Source organism: Polyodon spathula, chromosome 18 (assembly GCF_017654505.1).
Source record: "Polyodon spathula isolate WHYD16114869_AA chromosome 18, ASM1765450v1, whole genome shotgun sequence".
Taxonomy (NCBI): domain Eukaryota; kingdom Metazoa; phylum Chordata; class Actinopteri; order Acipenseriformes; family Polyodontidae; genus Polyodon; species Polyodon spathula.
The window spans coordinates 19,117,920-19,145,810 of record NC_054551.1 but is presented as its reverse complement, the minus strand read 5'-3'; the positions used below and the strand labels follow the sequence as shown (position 1 = coordinate 19,145,810).

At 38.0% G+C, this 27,891-nt stretch overlaps 1 protein-coding gene across 1 annotated transcript; it reads right to left on the bottom strand.

The window, feature by feature from the left end:
- Positions 1-311: 311 nt before the first annotated feature.
- On the bottom strand, positions 312-27,201 carry znhit6 (zinc finger HIT-type containing 6). Its single transcript, XM_041277426.1, has 10 exons — positions 26,981-27,201; positions 26,607-26,672; positions 24,883-24,989; positions 24,702-24,787; positions 23,350-23,453; positions 8,952-9,020; positions 8,591-8,671; positions 6,425-6,502; positions 3,274-3,398; positions 312-2,942 (listed from the first exon to the last, which is right to left on the bottom strand). Exons 1-10 carry the CDS (start codon positions 27,199-27,201, stop codon positions 2,833-2,835), a joined length of 1,047 nt encoding a protein of 348 aa, XP_041133360.1. The 3' UTR covers positions 312-2,832.
- Between the last annotated feature and the right edge of the window lie 690 nt (positions 27,202-27,891).

The window sequence follows — 27,891 nt, the reverse complement described above, 5'->3', positions numbered from 1 at the left end:
TGACAGTGTGTGTCTGGTTATACCGTCTCGCTAGGTTTGAAATTACTGACTGTGAGCACCCAAGACGGCGAGCCACAGTACGTTGCCCTAGTCCAGCCTCCAACATGCCGATTGCATGAAAGCGCTGCTCTCTTGACAGGCATATTGTTTTTTTTTCTGTGATTTTTTTTTATTTTATTGCTTTTATTCAAGCTTGCAATTCAACAGCTGAAATCACTCCATATCCAGTGTCCAATCAACTGTCTCATTAATTAGATGATTAAGTGCATATGCTTCAGTCAGTCACTCAAGCATGTCATGGTAAAGGAGGAATGATCAAGTGATTAAAAAGAAACCAAAAACATTTAGTCAATGTCCATCATTTTTTCAAAAATAACATTTCTTTTGACACTGGTATATATCCCTGGTGTCTGTTTGCTATATAGTCTTCCATGATTTAAAATGAGTGGGTCTCAAGCTTCCACCTTCTCAAAACCTCCTTGCCCCTATACTTGATCACTCTGAGACACGAACAGGAGGTCCAGCTACTCACAAAAGTAAAGGGCACGCTCAAGCCTTGGCTCAGGAGGCAAAGAACAAATAAAAGGGGATCAACTTAATTTGAAAAGCTGGCTTTATTTTCAGGACCCTCTCCTTTTGGAATTCCATTCCTCACAGTAAGGGATGCAGATTTGCAATATTTCTATATCTGGGCTGAAGTCTTTATTTTTATTTGCATTGTATACATCTCAATTGTCTTATAAAAAAAAAAAAAGTAAAAATATGATGGGGAATAGCGACACATTTTTTGTATTATCTAAATGGTTTGCCTTCAGAGCCATCTGTTAAATCAATTTACTTAAATAGAAAAACAGCTTTTACTTCAGCGATATGCAGCTATATAAAAATGTATCTAAAAGAAGCCAGATGTAAAGGCTGCCAAATGCCTTCCAGCTGTTTCCCTTGAACTTGCATACAGTACATACACACAGGTAATATACAATATACTACTATGGAGCCATTTAATTGACATTTGTGGCTGCTTATTCAAAAAGCCTCCATCATTTACTTGTATTTGTCCTGGGTTTTACTGGCAAGAGCAGTCAAGTGCTTAATTCAAGCGACTTAATACAGGTTTTACTGTAGGAAAGGACCAGAACAAACAACGCCAGCAGTTATTCATATTTTATGGAAAACAACAAAATATCAGAAACAGATTCACAAGGTCCACTTTTAATTTTCTTTTGCATTTAGCTTGCAAGAGTACAAAGACCTTTGAATCCCCAAACCCCGCTAATCGTAGCTCTTTTCATCTTTTTTGGCAAAGGCAAACCAAAAGATACCTGGTTTTGATTAGATGAAAAAATGCACTTCAGAAATAAATTAGACGTAAAAACAGTACAAAAATAGACAAGCTGTTTTTTTTCATGTTATTTCTGTTTTTATGTTCTTCTTATGGTTTGTTTCACCTGACAAAGAGAATACTAACGTACAAATAGCCTTGATTTAAAATTAATGCATGAACAAAGAGGTGCACACGTACAGACTTCAGAAGGTGTCACGGAAGGGCAGTCTGTACAGCAGTAGGTCATGTACAGCCTTGTGCAGAACTCCTATCTTCAGGTGCTCTCTGCTCCGCCTGGTTACATCCATCTGTTGCAGTTTTTTTTTTTGGAGTTCTCTGGGTGTTCCTGAGTTTTGTGTCCATGCGGTCTTCCTGGAGTCACATCTGTATTGCGGTGGTCACAGTGGAACTCATACCCAGGCATCTCAACACTTGCAACTCTGCTGCAAACAGCTTTATAGTGTATGCAACGTACAGGCTGATTCAAAAGCCACTTAAACACATTCTGGGATGTGTGGAAAAGAACTGGTATGTTGAACATCTTGCATCATAGCGGCTCTGTTATGGGCCCCCCTAGACATGCTAAGACAGCCTTATCTCAGCAATCTAGAGGTGCTGCCTGACAAGATCCATTGATTTCTACACAAAATGGTCCAATAAAAAAAAAAATTAAAAAAAGACATCCTGACTGATTAAGGATACAGAAGTTCACTGGTCAAATGTTCAACTGTTATGCACAAAGCTTCTATACAAACATTCCCTGCACTCAATAAAATGTATATAGTATTGCATTCGTCTCTGTGAAAACTTTATGTCAGAGATATTGATTGAAAACCACACTATGAATCTTGACAGAACCAAATGCATGAGTGCATATCAAAATACTTGGGAAACCACAGACATCAAAGTTAGTTATAATAAGCAGCCTCTCATCTGACGAGATAGATGACATAAAACAACTACATTTATCACATCTCACTGAAAGCAACTAAATCGCTTTCACCCAAGTGCCTAAGCACACTGTGCTAGAAGGTAATGCCTCTCCTTGTGACTTACAGTTGACATACAGCACTTCACTAAAGACTTTCTGGTACTTCTAAACCTGTCAGTGTATAACGTTACACAAAACATGCTAACAGCATCATTTGTTTAGATTCACTAAAGGGGAAAGTTCTGTAAGGCACAACATTCTGTTTGTTACACACAGTAGCCTTATGCAAAAAAACCCCAATTAATTAGTTTGTCTCTGTAAACTATAAGAGGATAAAACAGTGCAGAAATAAAAAGCGCACACATTGCATGCATGTAGGTTTTCTTTTCAACATAACTAACCACTGTTGATATACCATATTAAAAAGTATACTGTTTACATAAAAATTGAGATTCTTTGAAGGCATCACTTAACAAAAAAGCAGGGTGGGGGGATGCCACTGACATTAGAAACAAGGAAGAATTTTGCAATTCATTCTGAATTTAAAGTTTATATCACATACTGCTGCCCGATAGCCTTAACTTGGAACTCCGTCAGTATCATCCTGGATTTCACCTTCCTCCAGCTCCTCCAACTCTTTAACTGGAATACCTGCGGCAGACTCTTCATTCCCTTCTTTAGTCTCTGCTAAAACAGTTAAGAAAAAAGACACATTAAGATAATCATTACCCAGAAGTTGTAAAAAGTAGGGGATTCATTTGAAAACAGTTTTACAATAGAACGGAATCATTTCCGTTGAACTGACCTGAAAGTTAGATGATAAACAGCCCCCTGATCCCATTTTTACTGTAGACATGATTTAATGCTTTCAAGAGAGACCTAATGCTGAGCTGAAAAACAATGATCTCATTGTGTAGTTTTTAAAATTTTTTATTTCATATATTTTTTGTTTATGTGGGCTGCATACCGTTAGTTTTAACCCCTGATAAAAAGGCAAAAAAAAGAGTAATCTATTGACCTTGTCCAAGACCAACATACTGATGGAAGTGATCTTCGAGTACTATATGAAGCACTGGGTACTCAATTACAGTCTTGTTCTTCAGGTTCTCAAGAAGGCTCTTCTTGGAGTCCAGCTCATAATACCTTTAGAAAATCAGGAATAAAATATTTTTACAGTAGTGTCCCATACTGATTCAAAAAAACAAATACCGCCGGGGCTGTGAATACAAATACTGCATATAGCTATCATGAAAAAGTACAGTATTGCCTACAGTACCATGCTCAACACCCATTCTTTGCACAGAATTTTAAAACAAGAACAATAATGAGTGGTTCTCCAGATAATGGAAAATTTGACTCATGGATGTACATAAAAGCCAGACATTTTATTTTGGCAAGTCATTCTGAGTAGAAGTACACAGCTTCATGTGGTTTGCCTGTCTGTTGCTAACAACTCAACCCCTGTAGGCACGGGTGTCACTGTGGCTCTTTATGAGCAGTTGTGAGGTGTAGAACACGGTTTCTGGTTGGCTGTTTCTGCTGGCTGCCGGTAACATGTGTGTGAAAGTGTGGACAGTATGACTGAAAACATTAGTTGTGATGGCTTTGGAGCTTAACACTATCTGAGGTTTAAGTCCCTCAAGACGTTTAGTTAAGAGTAGAACAAATGTTCTTAATCGCTGGATCATGCTTCTAGCCACAAATTAATATCAATTGCCATGGAATTTCCTGTGATGGGAATACATTTCAGAATAGGCACTTCTCTTATTCCTCTTCATCTGTGACATGAGGCAGGCAGCCTATCTAGCAATGGCAGGCCACAATAACTCAATAGGCTAAAAAAAAGAGCGCATTATATGCTTTATGTTAAAAGCAATGCCATGTTTTTGAAGACTTTTTAAAATGTTTTTTTTATATTAAAGTAAATAAAGAGTAGTGAAAGTTTCAAACATCATACATCATGCTTTGCAAATTTATTTGAACCCTGGCCATAAAACTCACTTAGTTGGCAGTCAATTTTTTGCAGACATCTGTTATGTATATTGTGTTCTACTTAATTGCAAATGCAACTGTTGTTTTTGTTTGCTTTTTTTTTTTTTTTAATTGTATTTGTGCAAATAATAAAGAGCTGTATAGTGACCTGGTAAACATGAAACACTGGGCAATGCTTTAAAAACTTACATCAAACTAGCAGATCGGTTTTAGGAAAGTATTCCAAGCCTGTGTTTGGGGTAATAGCAAAGGATTAGAAGGGTAAACGCCACAGATATGTATGACTACTTCTCTCAGCAACCCTAACGAACACTTGTGCTGCTTGTTCTCCAACAGCCTCAGTACTAAGCCAATGGAAAATAGTCATTTAAGATGTCAGATTCGAAACGTTTTATCCACAAAGCTGTCAAGCTTTCAAATACAGTAACATCCTGCCATTATTTTTTATTTAAAAATCGTTAATTGAAGAGGTTTTGCAAGTCAGTGTGGTCATTCATTTATTGACATAAATAGCATTTATAGGGGTTTGTTTCTATTTGACGATCGCTGCCATTTTGTAACAGAGTCAAAAAACTGGTATGGTATATGATTGTTCTTAATGCTGGCTACCACAAGCATTAAGAACAATCTTTATATTAAGATATGAATGGACTTCTTTATTTCCTAATTTTACATTTTTTAGAGAATGTAAGCAAAGAAAATTGTGCATACTTCCCCAATCCCTAAAGGGTCTCAATAAAAGTGCTGAATTTTAAGAGGCTCCAACTTTGTCCCCAGTGAGACGCACACCGCACCCTCATTATGAGTGAAGTAACTGTGCTTCTGATATGAGGTCACTCTTCCTTGGCTACAGGCTGTACTGAATCCTGTTAAGAACACATCTATAATAAACACCTTGTTAAAATAAGCAAAATTGCTTGGCTCCCAACACAGTCTTATGAGGGTAAAAGGGGGTGATTAACTAGCTGTAAAATGAGCATTTCACTTATTTCTCAGTTACACAGTCTTCCCGAGGGAAGCAATTTCATCTCCCTTTGACTAGGTTAGCTAAACACCTCGTTTTGTTTGTTTACTAATCTGGCATATATTTTTTATTATGGGATTTAGAATCTGTTTGGCTTTTGGTTTTGCATTACGTGTTTTCAAGCAGCAGCAAGACTCACATAATACATGTTATACAAAGAGGCTTTGTATAGTCAGTTAAATGACATTTCCTGGTATTTACCACTATGTGAAAAGACCTTGAATGAGATAGACATTTGCATGATCAATAAGCAATCACAGTGTACTTTTGTTTATTTTTCTAACTCGCCTCTCACAACCAGAACATTTAAAAAATGCCTACTGCTATTTCACGACCCACGTTTAAAATATTAAAAACTAATTTGTTTTTCCCCCCCTCAGTGTTCAAAAAACAAAGCAGCTCTAGGGAAAAGAAGGGTAATGTCATATCAAGTAGTTTGCAAATATTGATGTAAAAGGGATATGCTATGGCCAGAGGTTAAAACTATCTGGCAGTGAAAGGGTTCATTTTTATTGTACAACACCCTTGAGAGAACCTGTTTGAATGGTCCCAATAAAACACTCAACCTGCAGAACAGTTTTTTCATTTTACCTGCTTCTCATTTTTCTGTAACTTGTTTGTTGCCATGCTCAAGCTGATCAGAAAACCGTATAATACAGTACTGGGGACTTCAGTCAAGCAATAGGCGGACTATCTCAGCCATTTTTGCTGTATAACTGCTCAGTGTTGATCAAACCAAGGGTTTACAATAAATATCATGTTTAAAATCTGAACATTTATTTGAGAATGGCATCATATTTATTTTTAAAAATCCTACCAGCAACCAAATACTATTTGAAATAGTTGTTTTATTGGTGAAAGACGTAATGAAGAGAGTTGGCATTTCCTTATAAAAAGAACGGTTTGCTGGCATGTGTAAGTTATAGTATTTGGCTAAGGTGAAAAAGTAAGACTTTAAACAGACATGACGATATAGCTGGGCATCTTTAATCAATTATGTCAATTTTTTGATAATGAAAATCACCATCCTATGAAACTTACCACTAATACATGATATTTGGGATAAAGGAGACTTCTACAGATTTTCTGTGATGTTCCTTGATGGATATACACATTTTTCCATACAGCTGAGGTATGCAATACATGCTCTAACCTGAGTGAGTTTGACTTCCTGTTTTCCACTTTCATGAAGATCTTTTGTGTGCAAGAGGACAGAACGTACACCTTCAACCTGAAAGACAATTTGTAAAGTGTCAGCTGTCAAAGGCTGAAAGAGGCATTTTAAATCACTTGTCTCGTAACATAGCAGAAATATACAACAAAATACATAATTTTTGGAAAATAACCACATTGGATATTAACTAGACTAGGTCAGAATTTTGGGCTAGCTAACAATTAAAACCTGAAATAAAATAGGTCAGTCAACTACTAAAGCAACAGATTCTCACTCCAACAGCCATTATCACATCGTAAACCTGAGATTACGGTCTAGAAAGAAGAATGAACAAAGTGAAGAAAAGGAGGAAGAGGAGGAGTGCTTTTAAATCAGTTTGCTGCACTGACACAGAAGTCTAAAAGTAGAAATATATGTTATATACATTCTGTATGATAATCCGCTTCCCTAGGGTGTCTATAACACTTAACCCTTTGTGGTCCTATGTCGGACCAGGTCCGACATTACAATTTTCCCTTTCCAGTCCAACCTCTGGAGGACAAAGGTCAGCCCTGCAGGTGTCTGAGCACACTGGATATCTGGCCAGCAGGGTTCACTGTAGAGTGATGAGGGGAAACAGTCCCTGTCGGTTTTACCTCCCTAACCCTCAGGAGCGCCAGAGACAATGCGACGCTCCCTTCCCCTATGAAGACAGGCCTACTTTGCACAGCCAAGACGTGAACCTGCACTGTATGACTCAACCTGCATACCATGTGGCTGTGCTTCTACCTGGTGAGCCACTCATCCAATTCCAAAGTGAGCACTTCAGTTCCTTTTTAAAATCAATTCCCAATTGCAATTCCCTTGAAGGACTTGATATTTTAGAGAAATAATTGTTATGATTGTTCAATTGCTTTCATTTGAAGCCAGTTTAATTGACAAACCGTGACTTCAATTTATAGTGTAATTTGTTGCCACTGAAAACCACAAATTTATCCCAACCCAGTTTTTAAAAAAAGATTTAATATTGAATACAATGTATTAACTATTTTGGAGGTACACTAGCAGCCTATTCTGGCTGTTTTGCCACAGAAACTCTGATGGAGCTTCAGACTACAATGAAAGACTGATTTTTTAATGTTGAAGGCAGGCACGTAATTAAACCGCAACCCTGACAATTCGTAGCAATTGGCAGCTCAAATTTCTTGAAAAAAAATAAAGGTGAGAAAACGTCACCTTAATCGCAATTGCCTGTTGCAATCCATGGAAAAATGACTACCATGTCGATGAAAAGATTAATAAGGTGCACAAACATAGCAGAGTATGTAACACGCGCAGGTGCATTCATACTTGGAGCATTGTTATCTTGATTACAAGCATCTTTTGTTCCGCTCTCTCTCCCTTTCTCCCCCTAGGTCTGGCTGTCACAATAAACAGGAATTTATTTAATCAATAAAACTCATTCTATTTTGCAGTTCAAAGGCTCTTAAACCTTTCCAACCTGACCTTTTAAAATATGATCTCATTTGCAGAAGTGCTGAAAGATCCAATGCCCAATGGCTTTCATTCAGGCATCAAGCAGAGAAAAAGCTTTGATCAAAAGAGGTTAGGACTGCAGAGGGTCACTCTGTAATGTTAAAGGCGTAGCGTTTAAAAACTAAAACTTGACATGACGCATTAGATTAGGTTTCGTTTCTTAAAACCTTAATGAACACAATACCAATTATATATCGCAAACTTCTTGTACACACTGGGACTCTTGACAAGCTAAAAGCACAATTGCACCTTGTTCGTTTCACAAAAGGGAACTAGTTCAGAAAGTTTTACGCAGTTACGAATAATTTAATTTACTTACACAGCGGCTACTGTATTTGTGCAGTACTTGCACAATCACTACTTACTGTTTTTAAATTCAATTTTAAATGCCTATGGGGGTAAAATTAGTTAATTTTGGAATTGCTTGCAGCACTTTCAATACCTTATTAAACCTAGTGTGAAAATATTAAACCTGCCCTAGAATCCCAGAATAAACACATGTACATTTGCAGGAATAAGACATTGTAAAAAATACATTAATTTTTTTTACATATGTATTTTGGGTGCGCTGCAAATTTATTTCAAATCTTAACAAAATAACCCTCTTGCACAATATAAATAGCTTTTTACTTCTGACGAATTGTGGGATCAGATTCCGTTGGATGGATATAAGAGTTTAGGATCTCATCAAGTGTTCTGTCAGCAGGTACCCTAAAAGGAACACACAAATAAAAGAATGAATGGTGGAACTTAACGGCACCAAGAAACAATCCTTAACAATTCGTCATACAAGCCTCTGACTAAATGATAAAGAACAGCTCCAAGAGCAAACAAACTAACAGCACATGGACTCCACCAGTGAGGCTTTCATCTACATATAAATCATGACCTTGCGATTTCCATGTATCACTGTTCATTAAGAAGAAGGCTGATGCGCCCAAATGTTATTTTTTCACTTGTCTTTTCCCTAAAGATTATTAATACTGCTTACCTCTTCTCTACATATTCAGTATGGCTTTGTGGAAAAATCAGCTTCAGATGCCAGAAGAACTTATTGTCCCTAGATGTTAAAAGAGAAATGGTAGTTAAAAGCTCATAAGGTCCCACAATCATGCTCAACTGTATACTAAAACACATTTTCATGGTGTCCGCCTTCTAAAAGCTACAGTATTCTTTTTCAGAAAGCAGACCTTTATTGACCAGTTTGTTTTCTTACATTAGTTGCAGCTGTTCCTCCCTACCTCAAAGCCCCTGTGATCCAAACAGACATGCAGCAGTTGGTGGTTATAAAGCCAGTCACAAATCTGAATTTTACCTCAGAAAGAACTTAAAAAACAGAATTGCCTTTTTTTCTTCCTTTTTTTATATAAAAATAATGTTATACAGGACACCTCCCAACCAGGGCCTTAAAGAGCAAGTCGGAATCAGGCTCTGGACGGTTCAATTCAATAGAAAGACATGGTTGGAACAAGGTCCTGGACTGGAAGAGTCACAAGTGGGTTAGCTCTGCTGTAAGCTGCTATTCTTCAGCATGGACTAAAGGCTATTTGTAAAACTGTGTGAGCCTCTGCACTTTAATTATTTGAATTATATTTGGAAAGCTACTCCCTCACGCCAACAATTAGATCAAGCTGAAATAAGCTTGCTGTGCAGGGAATGTAATTTTCTATAACATAATTGTTTCTTGACAAAACCAGCCTGAGGTTATTCAGATGGCTAAATGTTTCTTTTTTTTTTTGTTTGTTATTTTTTTCTGTGAACCTGCCTAAACTATGATTTAGTTTGGAATTAGTTAATTTGACTTGTCCTGGTGTGGGGTGATATGCTGTCACATCTAAGTCCAGCTGGCTAAACATATGCAGGAGCTACTGTATGTGCTACCAGGTAGACAAAAAAAAAAAAAAAAAAAAAAAAAAAACCAACTATACGGTCTTTCCACGTCAAAACAACCAGAGAAAGAGCATTTTGTTGTCCGACCATCTCAGATTTTGCTAGAAAAATTTACCTGGGGTTTATTTGGCCCACTGAGTTCAGAAATGCTACTCGCTTGTTTTTTTGTTTTGTTTTTTTATTTCCCCTTCGAGCTGTGACCTGGCAAAGGTCAACCTGAAGTTAGATGCTACCATCATGTATAGCAACTTGTTCGACTCGTAACGAATAGGGTTTTCAAAAAAAAAAAAACCTGGCGCACCTAACACACTTTTGGCAAGTTGCCAGACGAGGGGTAAGTGACGAGTTTTATTCAAACTTTAGCCCAACCATTTAACCTGTAGGGGATGCGGGTACTAAAATGTTAGTATTGATATAAGAACATTAGGAACCACTCTTCCAAATTTTGTGAAACACTTTTGGTTTCAAGTCTCCCCACTGGTCATTAACCCCCTGTGAAATTTAAATTTTTGTTATTTCTACCAAGTTTAGGCTTAAATAACTCACGTTGGGGGGGGGGGTGACTCCAGAAAACTACCCAAAGATATTTGTGGATAGTTGATGAGATCTACAAGAATCAAGCAAAACATTTTGGTATCCATGGATTTTTGAAGTTGCATTTGTCATGCATTCAAGCATTGCTTATGGCCACTTTGGTGTGGCTAAAGTACCACACAGTCCTAATCGAACTGACATTACTATTCAATTTTGCATGGTCGGGGTCTGGTCTAGAATTAAAAGTGACAGAGTGTTCTCCAGTGGCAGTAGCTTGGAGCTAAGGGGTTATGAACTTGTGTGGAACTTCTTTCTTTTTTACAGTGACACTTTTGAAACTACCATAACCTCACTTACGTGCGTTTGAGAACACATGGGAACATGTAACATAATAAAACAAAAAGGTCCTTATGTACCCTTTAATTCTTCTAGATCTAAGCGCTGCCTTTGATGCTGTAGACCATTACATCCTACTGAATCATCTTGAAAGCACAGCAGTGCTGTCTGGCCTTTTCCTATCTTAGTTCAAATCTTATCTTTCTGATAGGTTTCAGTTTGTCTCTATTGGGGAGGTAAAATCGGCATTATCAGAAGATGTCTGTGGTGTTCCACAGGCTCCATTCTAGGTCCCTTGCTGTTTTTATATATGCTACCATTAGGCGACATTATCTGCAGACGTAGTAAACTTCCATTGCTACGCTGATAACTAGCTATATTTATCCCTAAAGCCAGGAATTTTCTCTGCTTGGGTGTTATTAGATACTTGCCTTACAGACATCAAGCATTGGATGTCACAGAATTTTCTAATGTTAAATTCAGATAAAACAGAGGTTATGCCAGTGGGCTCACAGAACCAACTAAAAGAAAATGTGGGATTACATGAGCTCAGATTACAGTCTCGCAACAAAACTTAAACCAGAAATTAAGAGATTGGGGGTCATTTTTTTTTTTTTATTTAGTAGTCGCCAATTGATTTTAATCATTTTCTCTCAATTTAGAAAAAAAAAAAAAACAAGCGTGTGCTGTCATCTGACTGCTTCTTTTCACTCTGCAGGCCCACCATGCAGCCACCTCAGAGCTCCAGCGTTGGAGGACCATGCACCTCTGGGCAGCTTACAGGCAGGCCCACAGGCACCCAGCCAGTCCAGTCCAGTCCAGTCCACAGGGGTCGCTGGTGCATGGCGAGCCGAGAACAACCTGGATGACACTGAGCCAACTGTGCGCTGCTCCATGGGAGCTCTCGATCATGATCAGCAGTGGAATAGCCTCGACTCGAACCGGCGACCTCCAGGCTGTAGTGCACATCCTGAGGTCCACGCGGAGCGCCTACCAGATGCGTCACTCGGGAGCCCCTTGGGGAGGTCATCTTCGATCCTGATCTATCATTTGAACTCATATTAGGGAATTCACTAAAGCGTCTTTTTACCATCTGAGAAATATAGCCAAACTTAGACCAATTATTTCCATATCTGATGCCGAGAGATTAATGAATGCCTTTGTTTCATCTAGAATTGATTATTGTAATGCACTTTTTTTCTGGTGTCCCAAAACGAGTGGTATCCCGCCTGCAGCTTGTTCAGAATACCACCGCTAGAATTCTGACTAAAACCAGGAAAAGTGAGCATATTACCCCTCTTTTGGCCTCTTTACACTGGCTCCCTGTGCAGTATAGAATAGATTTTAAGAGTTTGCTGTAAACTTACAAAAAGGCCCTGAATGGATTAGCACCTAGTTACTGACCAAACCGCACTCTGAGATCACAAGATGAGAGGCTGCTGGTTATTCCTAAGATCAACAAAAGCAACACGGGAGGTAGGGCTTTTTCTTGTAGAGCTTCTAAATTAAGGAATGTTCTGCCTTCAGAACATGTTCTGCCTTTTTTGTCAGGGAAGCTGGCACCATTACAGTTTTCAAGACAAAAAATGCACTTTTATAAAATGGCTTTTTTCATCTTAGTGGTTTTTAATGTAACTTTAAAATTGCTACTTTTGTATTATTATGTGTATATTGTTACTTAAATGGTCTGACCGGGGATTTGTATGTGTGACATGCTATACAAATGTATTGTGGTTTGTTCTCTTTTCTGATATGTACTAAGTGCTTTGCAATACTTTTGTACAAAAAGAGCTATATAAATGCAATAAATAATAAAGTACATAATGTAAACATTCTTGTCTCAAAAATCCTATATTAAAAAGCAATACAATACACTGTATAATTCATTTTCAGTAGGGGGTTCAGTGATCTAGTTATCAGAAACCCAAACCAGCTAGATGGAATTATTGATGATGAAATAAAACTGTCCTAAGAGAATACAAAGCTGCACGAAAGTCCTCAGAAATAAAAACAAATTTAAAAAATCTTAATAAGAACTGACATTATTTTACTTGGCACAGCTGAAGTTTTTTTTTTTTTTCTTCTTTAAGACAAACAATGATCTTTTCAGCATTTACTTTGATGCACCGCCCCTCACTGGGAGAGCTGTGTGTTTTAAACATGTGTAGATGATCATGAGTTTCTCCACCAGTAAATACATTTCATTACAAGCTATACAATTCAGTACAATTTGCACTGCTCCTCCAAACGTTTCATTACGAAGTCTCTAAAGTCACAAGAGGGCAAATAATACATAACATTTTTAACCAAAATAGTTTTGTCCAATTGTTGTTTTTTTTTTTATAAACTTTTATAATTCAGTATAAGGGCTAGTCACACTAAAGCGTTTATTCGCTGCTGTTAACGTCAGATTATAGCAGTGCAGAATATCTTGTTCTTTATGATAAGCAGCACAAGAAATATCTTGATAAAGAATAGAAACAAAAGTTATGGGAAAATGAGGGAGAAAAGAGAAAATAAACACTCTGTTTTGGCTACAGGTTTTCGTTAAAAGTCTGGGTGTAGCTTCTAGAAAGTGCATGCCTTGAGATACAGCAGCACATTATTAAATACAGCCTGAACTACAAAACAAAGTCACGTATCTAATTATATCCAGTAGCCTACACTGGTAAGTGCTATTGTATTTACAGCAAATTAAACTGTCTAAAACAGTTTTGTGAATCATGTAAGTATATGTGTATTCCCCCCCCCCCCCAATAATCTAAAAACTCTATGCTGTACATCTGCACTGACAGTACCACCTTCCTGCATTTACTGGTTATCAAACAAAAAAAAAAAGTAGTACTGTCTGTACTTCTAGTTTTGTTAAACAATGTTTTTGTTGCCAACAACATTGTTGAAATTATTTGTTACCAATGACACATTTTGAGATTATATAAATATATACAGAATATATCAGCTCTTGCACAAGACACTGGTACTCTCCTGGGGTCTCCCGTTGCTCACTATTATAGCATAGCAATAAGGTCAACCCATTTTCTTCTCTTTCTTTCTCTTCATTGGAGCAATACCCATGCAGCAGCTTGCATCCACTCCTTATGGCATCCAAATTTAGCAGGACAGGGGTGGTGATCGCAGCGTTTTTCGTCCACAAATCAAACCTGTTTCAACAGTTTTTTCCGCATCAAACTTCACTCAAGTGTGAAAGGTAGTATTCATTTCCATAGGTTCAAGTTTCTACCATACAAAACGCAGTGAATAAAAGCTATAGTATGAATAGCCCTTTAGATGTTCTTTGTGTAGAACTTCCAATTAATGCCATGCCATCTTGTTTTTACTTGAGAAGTACTGCACTGAGCAGAATGGCTTAAGAACTGCAGACCAGCATGGAGGAGAGTGCTGCTTTAGAGTTAGGGTGTATATGTAGCGGGCAGTGCTGTGTGAACGAGCCCAGCTCTTCAGTGGTTAAGATGATCGTTTGCAGTGTGAGGGGTTGTCAGTTCGCACCAAGCCTCAGCCCCATTACATATATACAAATACATCACAAAGTTAAGAAAGAAAAGTTGAACTAAGCAATACAATACTGGGGCAGGGTGGGCAATGTAACATGGTATACACTACCACAAAAAAACCCTGCTGATACACCTTTCCAATTCTTGCATCTGTGCCTCGATTTCTGAAGGCAATGCTTGGTAGCAGTTCTGCTTTTTCTTAATATCTGCACCCTCTACAAGCAGGGCCAGATTAGATATGGATGCCTTTGCATCTCATTTGACAGGTGAAGGAATACAGTGAATATCACAGCCCTTAGTCACTTGAAAGGTAATACAAGTGTCCCGAATGCTGAGAAGTAAAGAACTGGCAGTACACAGTGTAAAAAAGTGGAGGATTAATAGCCACTTTGAAATGTGAGGAATTTGAGGAAAATCCCTTCAGGTGCCGAAGTATTCCATCTTCTTCTTATCTGGGATTTACCACTTTTTTGTGGAAACTTTGAGATACATACAGAAACAGAGGGAGACAGATTAAGTCTAAGAACAGGAGATGTTATCCTGCATGAAAGAGAGGAAGAAAGAAAAAAAGAAAGAACTCCCAACATTCATAGGAATCATACATTGTAGACATTGCAGCTAGATTATTCAAGGCAATTTAAGAGCAACACAGTTAGTATTGAAACAGAAACATCTGACCAAAAACCAAACCTCAGATGTGACTTCCTTACGAAGGCTCAAAGATATCGTTTGGTATAAGACAATTGTTAAATATCTGCATCGGTCTACTGCCAGGCCCTCATCCCAAAAACCCAATCAGATATGAGATGAACAAACTTAAGTATCTATTTTACACTCCAGCTAAAGAAAATGATAACCCCTTCCATATGGGAAGAACCAAAACATTAGGATAACGACCAAGTTTAAAAGGACTATTTTAAAAAAAAAATGTTTGAATCCTATTTACCAACTAAAACAATGTGCTTCTTGCTAGGATCTGAAATGTCTTTTATGCCACCTGCCAGCACTTTAGCTACTGTTCTCATAACTACCAGTATCCAAACAGTAAACAGTGTCAGTGTTGCCACGTGTAACTTCACAACTTTTATGAATCATTCAGGCATCGTAAACCAGGTTAAAAAACAGTCATGCTAACTATGTTCCACGGTAATGATTTTAAATACACAGAGCACTATTTGCATGACAGCTTGTGTACTGTAGTTTATAGTTTCTGGAAATGACCAATGATCCGAGTTCCAGAAAGAGTTCTATTTTGATGGGGTTTTTTTTTGTTGTTTTTTTAAGCTTATAGCTTGAAAATGAATGTGTCTCTTTTCACCAGGAGACCTTGGCTAGGATATAGACCTCACCTCTGTGTTTTAAAAAACACAGGGAGATGATGTACAGAGTTCCATTAGTGAGTTAGCACTCATGTTTCTTACAAATACTCTCTCTTGAAATCCTGTCAAACACATTGCTCATGCCAGGGTTAATGATAACCAGCCATCACAGAGCATACACTTGGAAGGTGGCGATGCAGTAAGCATATTTAGCTAAACTTTTACAACACTGACAATCCGTTATTGAAGTACAAATGCATGTCTGCATGTACAGTACTGTGAAAAAGTATTTGCCCCCTGTCTGATTTTCTGCATTTTTGCATATTTCTGACACACATGCTATCAGCTCTTCAACCAAAATCTAATAATACATAAAAGGGACCCTGAGCGAACAAATAACACAAAATTGATACTTATTTCATTTATTTATTAAAGTTATTGAACACCGAATGCCCCCTGTGTAAAAAAGTAATTACCCCCTTAGACTCAATAACTGGTTACGCCACCTTTAGCAGCAATAACTGCAACCAAACGCTTCCTGTAGTTATTGATCAGTCTCTCACAGTGCTGTGGAAGAATTTCGGTCCACTCTTTCATGCAGAACTGCTTCAACTCAGTGACATTCGTGGGTTATCGAGCATAAACTGCTCGTTTCAGGTCCTGTCACAACATCAGTGGGGTTTAGATCTGGACTTTCACTAAGCCATTCCAAAACTTTACATTTCTTGTTTTTCAACCATTCTGATGAAGACTTGCTTGTGTGTTTTGGATCTTGTCTTGCTGCATGACCCAGCTGCGCTTTAGCTTCAGCTCACGGACGGATGGCCTGACATTCTCCTGTAGAATTCTCTGATACAGAGCAGGATTCATGGTTCCTTCAATGATGGCAAGTCGTACAGGTCCTAATGCAGCAAAGCATCCGCAAATCATGACACTACCACCACCACGCTTGACCGTTGGTATTGGGTTCTTACTGTGGAATGCAGTGTTTGGTTTTCACCAGACATAATGGAGCCCATGTTGGCCAAAAAGTTCCACTTTTGACTCATCTGTCCATAGAACATTGTTCCAGAACTCTCGAGGATCATCCAGGTGCTTTTTGGCAAACCCGAGATGAGCATTCATGTTCTTCTTAGTGAGCAGTGGTTTCCGCCTTGCTACTCTGCCATGAATCCAGTTTTTGCCCAGTGTCTTTCTGATGGTGGAGTCATGAACACTGACCTTAGCCAAGGCGAGAGAGGCCTGCAGATCCTTGGATGTTGTTCTAGGGTTCTTTGCGACTTCCTGGACGATTTTACGCCTTGCTCTTAGAGAGATATTGGCAGGACTGCCACTCCTGGGAAGATTCACTACTGTCCCAAACTTTCTCCATTAGGACAATATGAATCTGACTGTGGTGGAGCCCCAGAGCCTTAGAAATGGCTTTGTAACCCTTTCCAAACTGAAAAGCTTTTTTCTGGAGGTCTTCAGGAATTTCCTTTGATTGTGGCATGATGTGCCTCAGAATCTGTGTGCTGACAACTTCACTCTGATGGTAAGGGCCAAAGTTAATCAGATTTATATTGGGCAGGGCTGGCCCAAATCAGGTCTGATTGTTAACCAAAGTATTCAAACAGCTGACCCTAATTATCCCTTTAATTGGGTTAAGTTAACTAGGGGGGCAATAACCTTTTCACACCTGAAGACTGCATGTTTGATTACCTTGCACACCAAACAAATGAAAGAAGCACCAAACTTTGGTGTCATTTTTTTCTCTCAGACGCGCTCCCTCTATATAGTACTATAACCCACAAAAAGATCTGACCAAATTCAATATGAAAAATGTGCAAAAATGCAGAAAATCAGACAGGGAGCAAATACTTTTTCACAGCACTGTACTTTCCTGGCATGACACAGCTTTGTTAGACTCGGTTTAAATTGGTGGCCTTCAATCCACAACCACCATCCCACTACATTTGTTACTATGCGATTAAGCAAGGTAAACTTTTTGATGTGGAAAGTCGTCGTTTTTTAATCAAGGACGGCTTCTATTTTTTTTTTTGTTGGTCTTTGTTGCTTGTCTTGTGAGGGTAAACAGCTCTCTGAGCATATAAAAAGGAACAAAAAATACGAGCGATATTTTCATCCATGACAGAATTCCATATTATGACTGTTTCGGGGACCAATTGTAAGTTCATAATCAAAATTCAAGCTCATACTGTCACATATGCCAAAGCTGCGTCATAAAACTTACTTCAAACTTAGCACAATTGTATGTATTTGCCTGAGAGCAGCCCAGGACTCAATGAAAAGGGTGTTCAGGTCAGCTTCCACAGCACAAGGTGGCAGCGTGCCCGACTAACCATTGACCCTCAAATGAAAAAGTATACATTTTGAAACAAAGCACTACATGTAATACAATTATACCTCACTCTATGAAAAAAAATATATTTTAGCAGTAACTAGAAAAACAACACAGAACAGGCCACAATACAAGCTTGACAAATCCTGATGTAAATATACAAGTGCAAATGCAGGCACATGAAGTCTCCGATTCCCTTACCCTTGGGCATTTCAGTGTACTTTTCAGCACAGCCAAATAAACAATAACAACTACTGTAAGAAGATAGCTCTTTCAAGACAAGCTGCCAACTAAACAAAACAGCAGTAATACAGTTTATGCTCCAGGGCCCACAACAGAACAATAAAAGCGCAGTTTATGAAACCTCAGTAGGTAACACTATTCTCAGGCAACTAAAACAGATCCAAAATGAACAGGGCAACAGAACAGTTTAAAAAAAAAAAAAAAGACCAAATGTATTTCAATTCAATAAGTAAAAGAGTAACGTGAATGCTTGTTGGACAGTAATGTACAATCCTATTTTTGGCCTCAGATGTTTTCCCTCACATGCCATTTGTAACAACCCAGGTTACACAGAATGTTACAGCAGCCCATGAACATCCTCACTGTTCTACAAAGGCTCTTTATTGTAAAGAACTACAGGCTTTCAGAGATGGAAATAAGACACTCTGAACCATTCAAAGATTTATTATGAGTTTCATTTGATACACCTGATTTTGTAACCTTTGTATAACTAAGCTAGATGTAAAACCTGTAATGGTTTAACCTGCAACAGCAGTTATAATTCCATTCAAAACTTTAATAATACATTCTTCGATAAATCTTGTAAGTTTTCTTTGATTAAGTTATTATTATTAGAAGATATTAGTTTGTTGTTTCCTTCAAGTTGTTCTCTTTAAGTTATACTGTACCTATTATAATATTAGGTATTTCCATCCCTGCAGTTTGGGGCAGGTGATTGACAGGTCTGGGGGACACGTGCAGTAGAATGCCGATTTTGTAGCATGCGCTACTCAATAAGATAAAGCCCATGCCAAAGCTAAATGTCTGGACATTTGGGTCAAGATTAAAGGCTTTTCTGAATGAAAATGTGTTCGGTCCCACATAAAGCAATGTGTGAAGATTCAGAATGGGAGACTGAGTTCGCTGTCCAGATATTTTCTAATCTGCCTCAACTAGATGTTGCGCAGCTAGCAACTGACTTTACTCTTAACTGAAGCCATGACTACATATCCCAGGATCTGGGCCAAAGCAGGCTGTAAAAGACATCCAATACCGAATCCCAAGCTTTTGTAAATAATCCTAGAGCATAGTGACCACCAGTTACAAATCACAGGCAGCTCAATACCAATACGAATAAGGGAAAAAAAACAAGAATAAAAAACGCCTGCAGTGCACACACTTCCTTAAACAGGCTGCACTTCCTTGCTGCTGGAATTCCTTAAACAGGCTGCACTTCCTTGCTGCTGGAATTCCTTAAACAGGCTGCACTTCCTTGTTGCTGGCCATCTTCAGCTGGAGTAAATTGCAGGCTTTTTTTTTTTTTTTAATTCCAATTCCTTTTTAAAATCAATGACCAATTCCCATTCCCTTTTAATTAAACTGGCTTTAAATGAAAGCAGTTGAACAATTACAACAACTAAATCTAAATCAGCAATTCCAATTTCCTTCCAATAGAATTGAAATTGAAAAACAGGAATTGACCCCAACCCTTGTTGGGCTGGGCATGACAGCAGATCCCTGCTGTTTCCTGAGGAAGAGCTTTGAGTGAAGACAATGGACAACAGACTTTGCGGCAGTTTTTCACTACCAGCGCATGAAAAGACAGATATCATTGAGCAGTGATCACGCACCCCTCCATAGCCACTGGAACACCTTGATGACATGTGATGCTGGATCAGTGCTTTACAGGCTGCTAATGGAGGCCCTACAATCTGTTGAGTCTAATGTTTGACCCAATCAATATTAAAAAGGCAAACATGCACCATAAATGTTTGAAATGCAAGGGAATAGTTTGCACAGTTGCATGATGTATCCACAAAATTAGCCTACCTAATAATTACAATACGATTTTTTTTATTTTTATTATTATTAGCACTAAAAGCTAAAATTAGTCATTTCAAATCCAACATAAAAACAAATTACATCCAGGTGAAATACTTCATTATGTGCCATTTGCAATCAGCAGATCAACAGCAGAGGAAGGAAAAAATAAAATAAAAAAAAATAATGCTTAATATAATTTTTTCCCCACCAAATAGGAATTATTTCTACACCCAGCCGAGAATAATTCTCTCAAATTATTTGGCAACAAAGGCAGTGATCATGAATATGTCACTAACCATTTGCAATCACTTGGGTATAAACATCTGCTTTTTATATCATGTACTTTGTATTCTGGAACCCTTTCACTGCAATTCATTGGTTTAGTGAAAACTGTTGTCAAAAACGTAAGTTTTCCCAGATAAATATTAGGCTCCAAAAATAAAAATAAATCAGTGCCTCTCACGTAAACTTTGAGTGGGGTATTTCTTGCTCACACAAGGAAGAAAAATCAGCTTAACCCTTTGTCTGCCTAACAGTTGTTATTAGGCTGATTTTTATTTACCAAATATGTTCAGAATTATAGACCCTAGGCAACTGTCTGCCAATATTTATAAACCCAGAAAAGATGGTCACGCACTCTATGGTATGAAATAATTGGAAATCTGGATACTTAAAGGTTATTCTGGTTCTAATTATTTTAGCGCTGACTGAATTTATTATTATTATTATTTTATTTATTTATTTTTAAAAAAAGGATTTTAGGCCTCGTTACAAAACAGCTTTCCGGATAATATGAACCTTTTTATCCTTGAGCCTTGGGGCAGCTAAACTTGTAAAAAGACACAGCAAGCTAGACTTTTCCTTATTCCCCAAGGGGGAAAAACCATAAAAGACTGTACACTGAATTCATTCATTTGGTTGACTTCATTTATTTTGCTTCTAGACATCACTTTCTTTTCTGTTTTGTTTCCTGAATTTATGTTTCTGTTCCTTCCCTGGAAAAAGGTTTTGTTTTTTCTTTTTCTAAGGATGCGGGTGTCCTGTGGAAACAGAGCTAGCATGATCTAACCTGCTCCTGAAGAATACTACTGTACTACTGTATTTAGAAGAAACTGAGCCAGAAGCATCGCTCCAGGAAATAAGAGGAGACTGTACCTTATAACTCATGGACATCTGGCCTGTGATACCTGAACCTTCAACTGAGAAACAGCGTTTCTATAGCAACACAACGTTGCTGCTCCGTGAGCATTTGGATCGATGTCAATGAACAGTAACAGGCGGAATTTCATAATATTTTCTGCCGCCTTTCTTATCCTTGAGCATTCCTACTGGTCTTAATTTTAGGCTGCAATGTGTCTTGCCTCAAATCTTTATCTGTTTTGTGAATGTTCTGTACCAGCAAATTGTCTGTACAGTAAACTAATGATTATGCTCAGACCTTGTTATAGCATGTATATGTTCAGTGTTTAAATCCTTTAAATATTTGTTGCATGCCTTATGCCAGCATTTCTCATACTGGGGGTCCAGACCCAAAAATGATGATAAAATATCTGTATCATTACATTACAGCGCCTATACACTCAATCATTAACAGTAAATGGTGTAATATGAAGTGAGACCTCCAGCCATGTTTACTAAGTGTCTAGATACTTGTTTGTATGTGTCCATATTTTCTAATAAAGTGCTAGCGCTGGTCAAAAAAAAGTTTTAAAATGTTCAGGTTTTTTCCGCGTTTCACATGGTCTGCCACAATCCTTGGACAATGTTATGATTATTGCCACAATCACTGGCGAACTCCGTCTGTTTGCAAGCACTTCCAGCTCCCACAACTGAATCCTGTTGGCTACGAAAAGGCAAACATGCATTTTTCAGACAGCAACACGTGTTTCTAAAATGTTTATATACCCCTATTTTGAAAGTGGAACTTAAAGAAAACAGCCATGATTTACAAATCAGAGGAGTCTATAAATAGAAGGTACCGATACTATATGGCAGTTTTCGATTCTTCGCTCCATTTCTGATGGCAAAATTCAATCTTAATTCACACAGAACGACTATCTTGAAGCAGAAACACATAAGTGGCACAAATGGCAGGCTTGTTGTTGATTTAAACACTTCTGCCTCTGTGGGTCTAAGTCTTAGTTTAATTTGTAATCTGGTTATTTAACTTACAGTTGAGATGTTTGGTCAAAATAAAAATGCATTTTATATTAGCTAAAAATATAATTTTTTATTTATTCCTGAAAACCGTGGCTACACCGCAAACCCCCTTACAAATAACGATGGAATAAGTGGGTTTTGAGAAGATGGCTGAAAGCAGTAAAAGACTGAACAGTCCTGAGGATAACCAGTAGTTGGGTCCACGACAGGCAGATAAGGGAAGTGAAGGAGTGAGCACGGGAGAAAGGACTATGAAGAGAAGGCATAACAAGTCAGCCAGCAGAGGATGAGCAGAGAGGGAATATAAGGAGACACGAGGGACTGGAGATAGGAAGGGGCAGTACGATGACTACAGCGACAGGTAAGAGCAAGGGTCTTAAACTGGATTCAAGCACAGTGGAGAATGCGAAGCAGAGGGTTAGCGTGAGAGTAGCGGAGTTAGGAGAATACAAGACGAGCAGCAGAATTTTGAATACACTGAAGAGGATGAATAGCAAAGCATGGAGACCAGCGATGGGTGTTACAATAATCCAATCCAGAAAGAACAAGAGCTTGGATCAGGAGTTGAGTGGAATAAGTAGATAAAAAAAAGCAGATTCTAAAGATGTTGCGAAGAAAGAAAGGACAAGTACGTTAGTGAAGAGATGTGTTCAGAATAGGAGAGGGAAGGGTCCAAAATAACACCGGTTTCTAGCAGATGGAAAAGGAGAACGATAGCATCAAGGGAGACTGAGATAGAGATGTCAGACGAGAGAGAAGTAGAAGTAAAGGAGGTCTGATTTAGAAAGGCTGAGCTTGAGGGATGTGAACGTGTCCAAGATGAGATTGCTGAGAGACAACCTGAAATGCGGGAGGAGATATGGGAGTCAAAAGGGGAAAAAAAGTTCCTTTGTAGTATTTACAGTAATTTCTTATGTTATCGCACTGCGGTGTGGAAGTTGTGATGGGGGGAGTTTTGTTATTGCCCGAAACATTTCCGAAAGGGAGCCCAGCAAAAAAAGTTTGAGAACCTCTGCCTTATGCAATATAGCATACATCTGCAAGGCTGAGATATTCTAGTACGTCATACTTCTAATAAAGACAGTTGTACACAGTCAATTTGGTTAGATTAAAGTTGTTCCAATGTGCAAACTTAATCTCACCGAGATTGTATTCCTTTTGTCAACAGGTTTTTAAACTTTGGCTTATGTGATCTGTACAACAGACAGTTGTTTTGGTGCTCTTTTACTGGAACTGGAGTTGAAAGCTTACTTTTTGTTGAAGAATGTTGAGTTCTCTTTTCTTTTTGTGAATCCGATAGGCAGGAATTTCAGCTCTAGATTGAATTTTCGAGCTCTGCTTTTCAGAAATCTGAGCTGTACAGAGAGTGGAGAGACAGACAGAGAGAAAGAGTGTGAGAGAGAGACGTGTTATAACAAAATCTTGGCAGTGCAGGAGCTCAGCAGGCTAACACATCATGCCAGAAAGCAACTTTGAAACACCTGCCGCTTTCCAAAATGTGGTTGTTTAATTCAACATCCTAACATATCCTCCCTAAAAATAAGGGTGTTAGGTAATATTTCAGCAAGCTCTCGTAATTCACTCATAGCCTCAAACAATGTTAAAGCGTCTATTCTTTAATGGCAGGAAATAAAGTCATGTGGCTTGGTTCCCAAGATATAAGCTTTAACAGCTCAGTCCCATTGTTAATCAGTACTGAAAAAAGAGACATCCAGTTTCAAGGAGCAATACAAGCTGGGAAACTGACGGATGGAAGACCAGTTCTGGTAACAATTTATTGTTCATCAGTGAACCAACATGATCAAATACACGATTTCTCGGGAATACAGACTTCACATTTACATTTTTATACACAAGTCATCTCTTTACCAGAACGCACTATTTTCAGACAATATTTTTCCCCAAATAATTAATGCACTGCCACATTAAAAAAATGAATGCAGCAGACTACACTTCCAAAGTCCCATTTATCACACTCAAAAAACACAAGAAGTAATAAAATGCTGTGGTCGATATGTAATATGTCTCCATTCCAAGCACAAGCTGGTACTTAATGGCACTTTTTATTGTTCTGCTATGGGTTTTGCTTTTAAAATGTATCTGTATGTCTGTCCATTGTCACATATGGACTTGGCAAGAATACCCCTCTCATTGAGGAAGTTCTGTGTACAAGGGAATACAATTTTAAAACACCTTACCACCAGGTGTGGGGTCACCATAGGCAAGGTGTTAAAATTGTTTGAGGAATACATGACCATTCCTCAGTCTCTAGGAAAGTTTGGGTTGGAAGTCTACATAGGAGGACATCTGGTTTTACTACATCAAACACAGGCGCTGCAATTCACTAGTTTACTAGTCTGTTAGATCTGCTGTCTTGACTGAGAACTGACTTGGAACAAGGAGATGCAGCAGTTATATATCTTAATCAAACAAACATTAAAATCAAACACACAAGGTGAAGGCCACTTAAACATGGCATAAGTTTTCAAGTTTTTCAAATCTGTGTGTGTACTAGACTCCCCGGAGGTGTTGAGCCAAAAGACTACATATCACAGGTAATTATCATCAACAGCACTAACAAAGCAGCCAGTTAATTAACTTACAGATTTGTTTGATACAGGTTTGTGAATAAGAGCATCCCTGTTAGCACCATCTGCCAGCCTCCCTGTATCTTCCAGAAACCTGTAATCTGAACAAACAGGATGTGGACAACAAGATGGTTAGACGTTACTAAACAAAAATGTAAAAGTGGGAATCTGAAATGGACGGGATGCATCGCCTCACCGCTGAGAAGATTCATTTCATCAAATTCACCAATGGGTACAAACGCAGCCCTGTCTCGGACCCCACTGCATCCACTCTCTGATTTATGCTTCTTCACACAGGGTAAGCTTTACAGGAAACAGAGACACATGCATCACTACAGCAATACAGAGTGAACCTTCATTGAATTAAAACAGATGCAGAAATATAGTAAAAACATTTTCTTATGATAGAAACCCTGTAGTGCAAATTAACATGGCAGAAGTCATTAAGGTTTTACATCTGTCACTCAAACAAACTTGCTTAGCTGAATTGTGTTTAGACACACAAGCAGAGCCACAATACCACAAGCAGAAAACCATGAATAGAAAATGGTTAAGTACCCTAATGGAGGTATAGCAAATACATTTTAGACTGCCAATAAGGAATTCAGTATTTTGAAGCTTGACATGAAATACATGTACGTGAAAAGCTACAGGTGACAGAAATGGAAAGCACATCAATGGGAAACAGGACTGGTCTTGTTACAAGACAGTCAAGACACATCTTACTCGACTGTATCAAAACTAGCCAATGGAAAGTCAAGAGTTGCTTTTTTTTTTTTTTTTTTAATTTCCCTGACCTTTGGAAGGGATTAAGTTTGGATCAGAAACCATCTGCTTTCATCTCAAGCACATTAAATCTGGACAGAAAACAAAGTTTGTTTTTACTCTTCCAGTATTTCCGAAGCCAGGTTGCCAAAGCCATTATTCATGTCCCCTAATGTTTTGAGCATTTAATGGCAGCTTTAACCTCTTATGTAATTCACTACCCCTTTTCCCCATGGAGACTTGAAAACCAGCAGTACTTACACATTTATCTGTGCTAAACGGCCAATGTTCTGAGGCTATCAGGACATGTGCTGTAGTTCATCTATTAGATGAGGCACCCGGGTATTCAGATTACTCTGAAGAAGTGTCCTTTTAATCTACTAAAAGGACTTTTAATCACTCCTGCAATGCACCATTCCCTGAATGCCCTCCTTCAGTTTTTTGTTGGAAAGCCATGGAAACAAGTTTTCAAATTATATTATTTGTGTAGGTGATCGCCCGCAAAAAAAAAAATAGGTCATTAAAATGTACATACTTTCACACTCATTCTTGTCTGTCCACAAATGGAGGAAACACCTCCAAAATTCCATGAGCTGGAATGATCCTACAAGATCCTAGCATATTAGGTTTGCCCTCTGTCAGTCCTGAAGAGCCGACAACGGGAGTACATACCACATCTTGGTCCATATGGGGTGGGGGGGTCTGAAGTTGCTGAACTAATCCCTTTATAATCGGGATGGAAATAAACCTCCCTTGCATAGCAGTTTGATCCATTTCCGGTTTTACTAGGCACATCTGAGCTTGTGACCTGTATACTCGAAGGCTAATCGAGCTTGTAGTAAAACCAGGAATGGGTGAAATTGCTATTCAGTAGGAGGCTTATTTCAATCACTGTAATCCCATGCTAAAAATGTCAGAAAGTTATCTTATAAGATTAACAATAAAGGAAATCCATTTCCTTTGTCTGCATTTTTTATACAAAATTAGTACAAGCTAGCATGTTCAGTTCCAGTGACAAAGGCTTGAAGGAGCTTGTGTGTCTGCATTTGAAACATTTGGGAATGTGAACAAACTGAAAAGTCAACAATCAGGTTCCAATTTGATCTTGTCCTGCTTGTTTTGTAACTGGCAGCAGCGAATTGACTTCCTTCTTACCTGCAAGAATGCTTGGTGCACCCTGGGCATCTGTACTTAGCTTCCCTGCTGCCGCAGGCTTCACAACTGTTAATTAAAAACAAAACAGAACAAACATGCTGAGAATCCAACATGATGCATTTATTAACATGCGAGAAAACAAAACACGTGGAAGAAATGCACAGATAAAACGGGATTATGCACTGTTGTTTCATTCTTGTCTGTAGAAAATGGAACATGTTTATCCTAGATAATTGGTAAACATAAAACTGAAAGAACAGTATGTGAATTAAAACAATACTTGGATTAAACTATACATTTTACATAACACTAGACCGTTCTGAATAAACACATACTTGGATATTCATGCCAAACATAAACACTTCGTTTCTTACTTTGACAGACCCATTTTTCTTTTCATCGTTCTAAATGCTTCTACAGTGCTGTCCAAACTGCTTTCACTTTTTGGAAGTATTAAGCCCTCCATCACCGCTCCTTGTCGAGTCTCTGAGCTCTGCAACTGGAAACCAACACAACACAAACTCTCGACACGATCCACAAACCCGCGTGGAGACACAGCCGTATTCTGATTTCCTCTTGAATTGCGACAGTACATCCTTGCAGTATTAACCTAAGAGATGGTGCGTCCCCTTGCGTTGAAAAAGGTTAAATGCACCAAACTGGAAAATATGCACAGTACGTTTGCAGTATGTTTGTTGTAAAAGACTGGAAGGACCCTTTCTATAGAAATAAAAAAATAACTTTCCTAATGAAGCACAGCACTACAGTTTATATATATATATATATATATATATATATATATATATATATATATATATATATATATATATATATTCAGTGCAAGACATACAGAATCGTAGTTGCTTTTTATTATTATTATTATTATTATTATTATTATTATTTATTATTATTATTATTATTATTATTATTATTTATTTTGCAGGTGTCTTTATCCAAGGCGACTTATAGGTGCTACAGGACAGTACAGAGTTATAATTTAGATACACTATAGTTTACACTAAGTGCAATAATACTAATACAATACAATATGAAATAGGATTACAACAAGTTATATCTACAATGACATATTAGTAGTGCAATAATACATTATTATCTGAGGATCCAGTAACGTGGTGCTGAGGCCATGCAAGTCCAGTGTATCATAGGACTTTGTAATGTGATACTTTGTAACAACTGTAAGTCTCCCTGGATAAAGGCTAAAAAATATATAATAATAGGAGGGATAGATCAAAATACTTTAAAATAATACTTAAATAAAATAATA

Excerpts from the sequence above, each read along its gene's own strand:
- znhit6 (XM_041277426.1), bottom strand. The coding sequence starts at position 27,201 with ATGTACTGTCGCAATTCAAGAGGAAATCAGAATACGGCTGTGTCTCCA. Across the intron at positions 24,990-26,606 it reads TGCACCAAGCATTCTTGCAG|CTTACCCTGTGTGAAGAAGC; the intron begins GTAAGAAGGAAG and ends TTTCCTGTAAAG. Across the intron at positions 9,021-23,349 it reads TCAACATTCTTCAACAAAAA|GGACAATAAGTTCTTCTGGC; the intron begins GTAAGCTTTCAA and ends TTTAACATCTAG.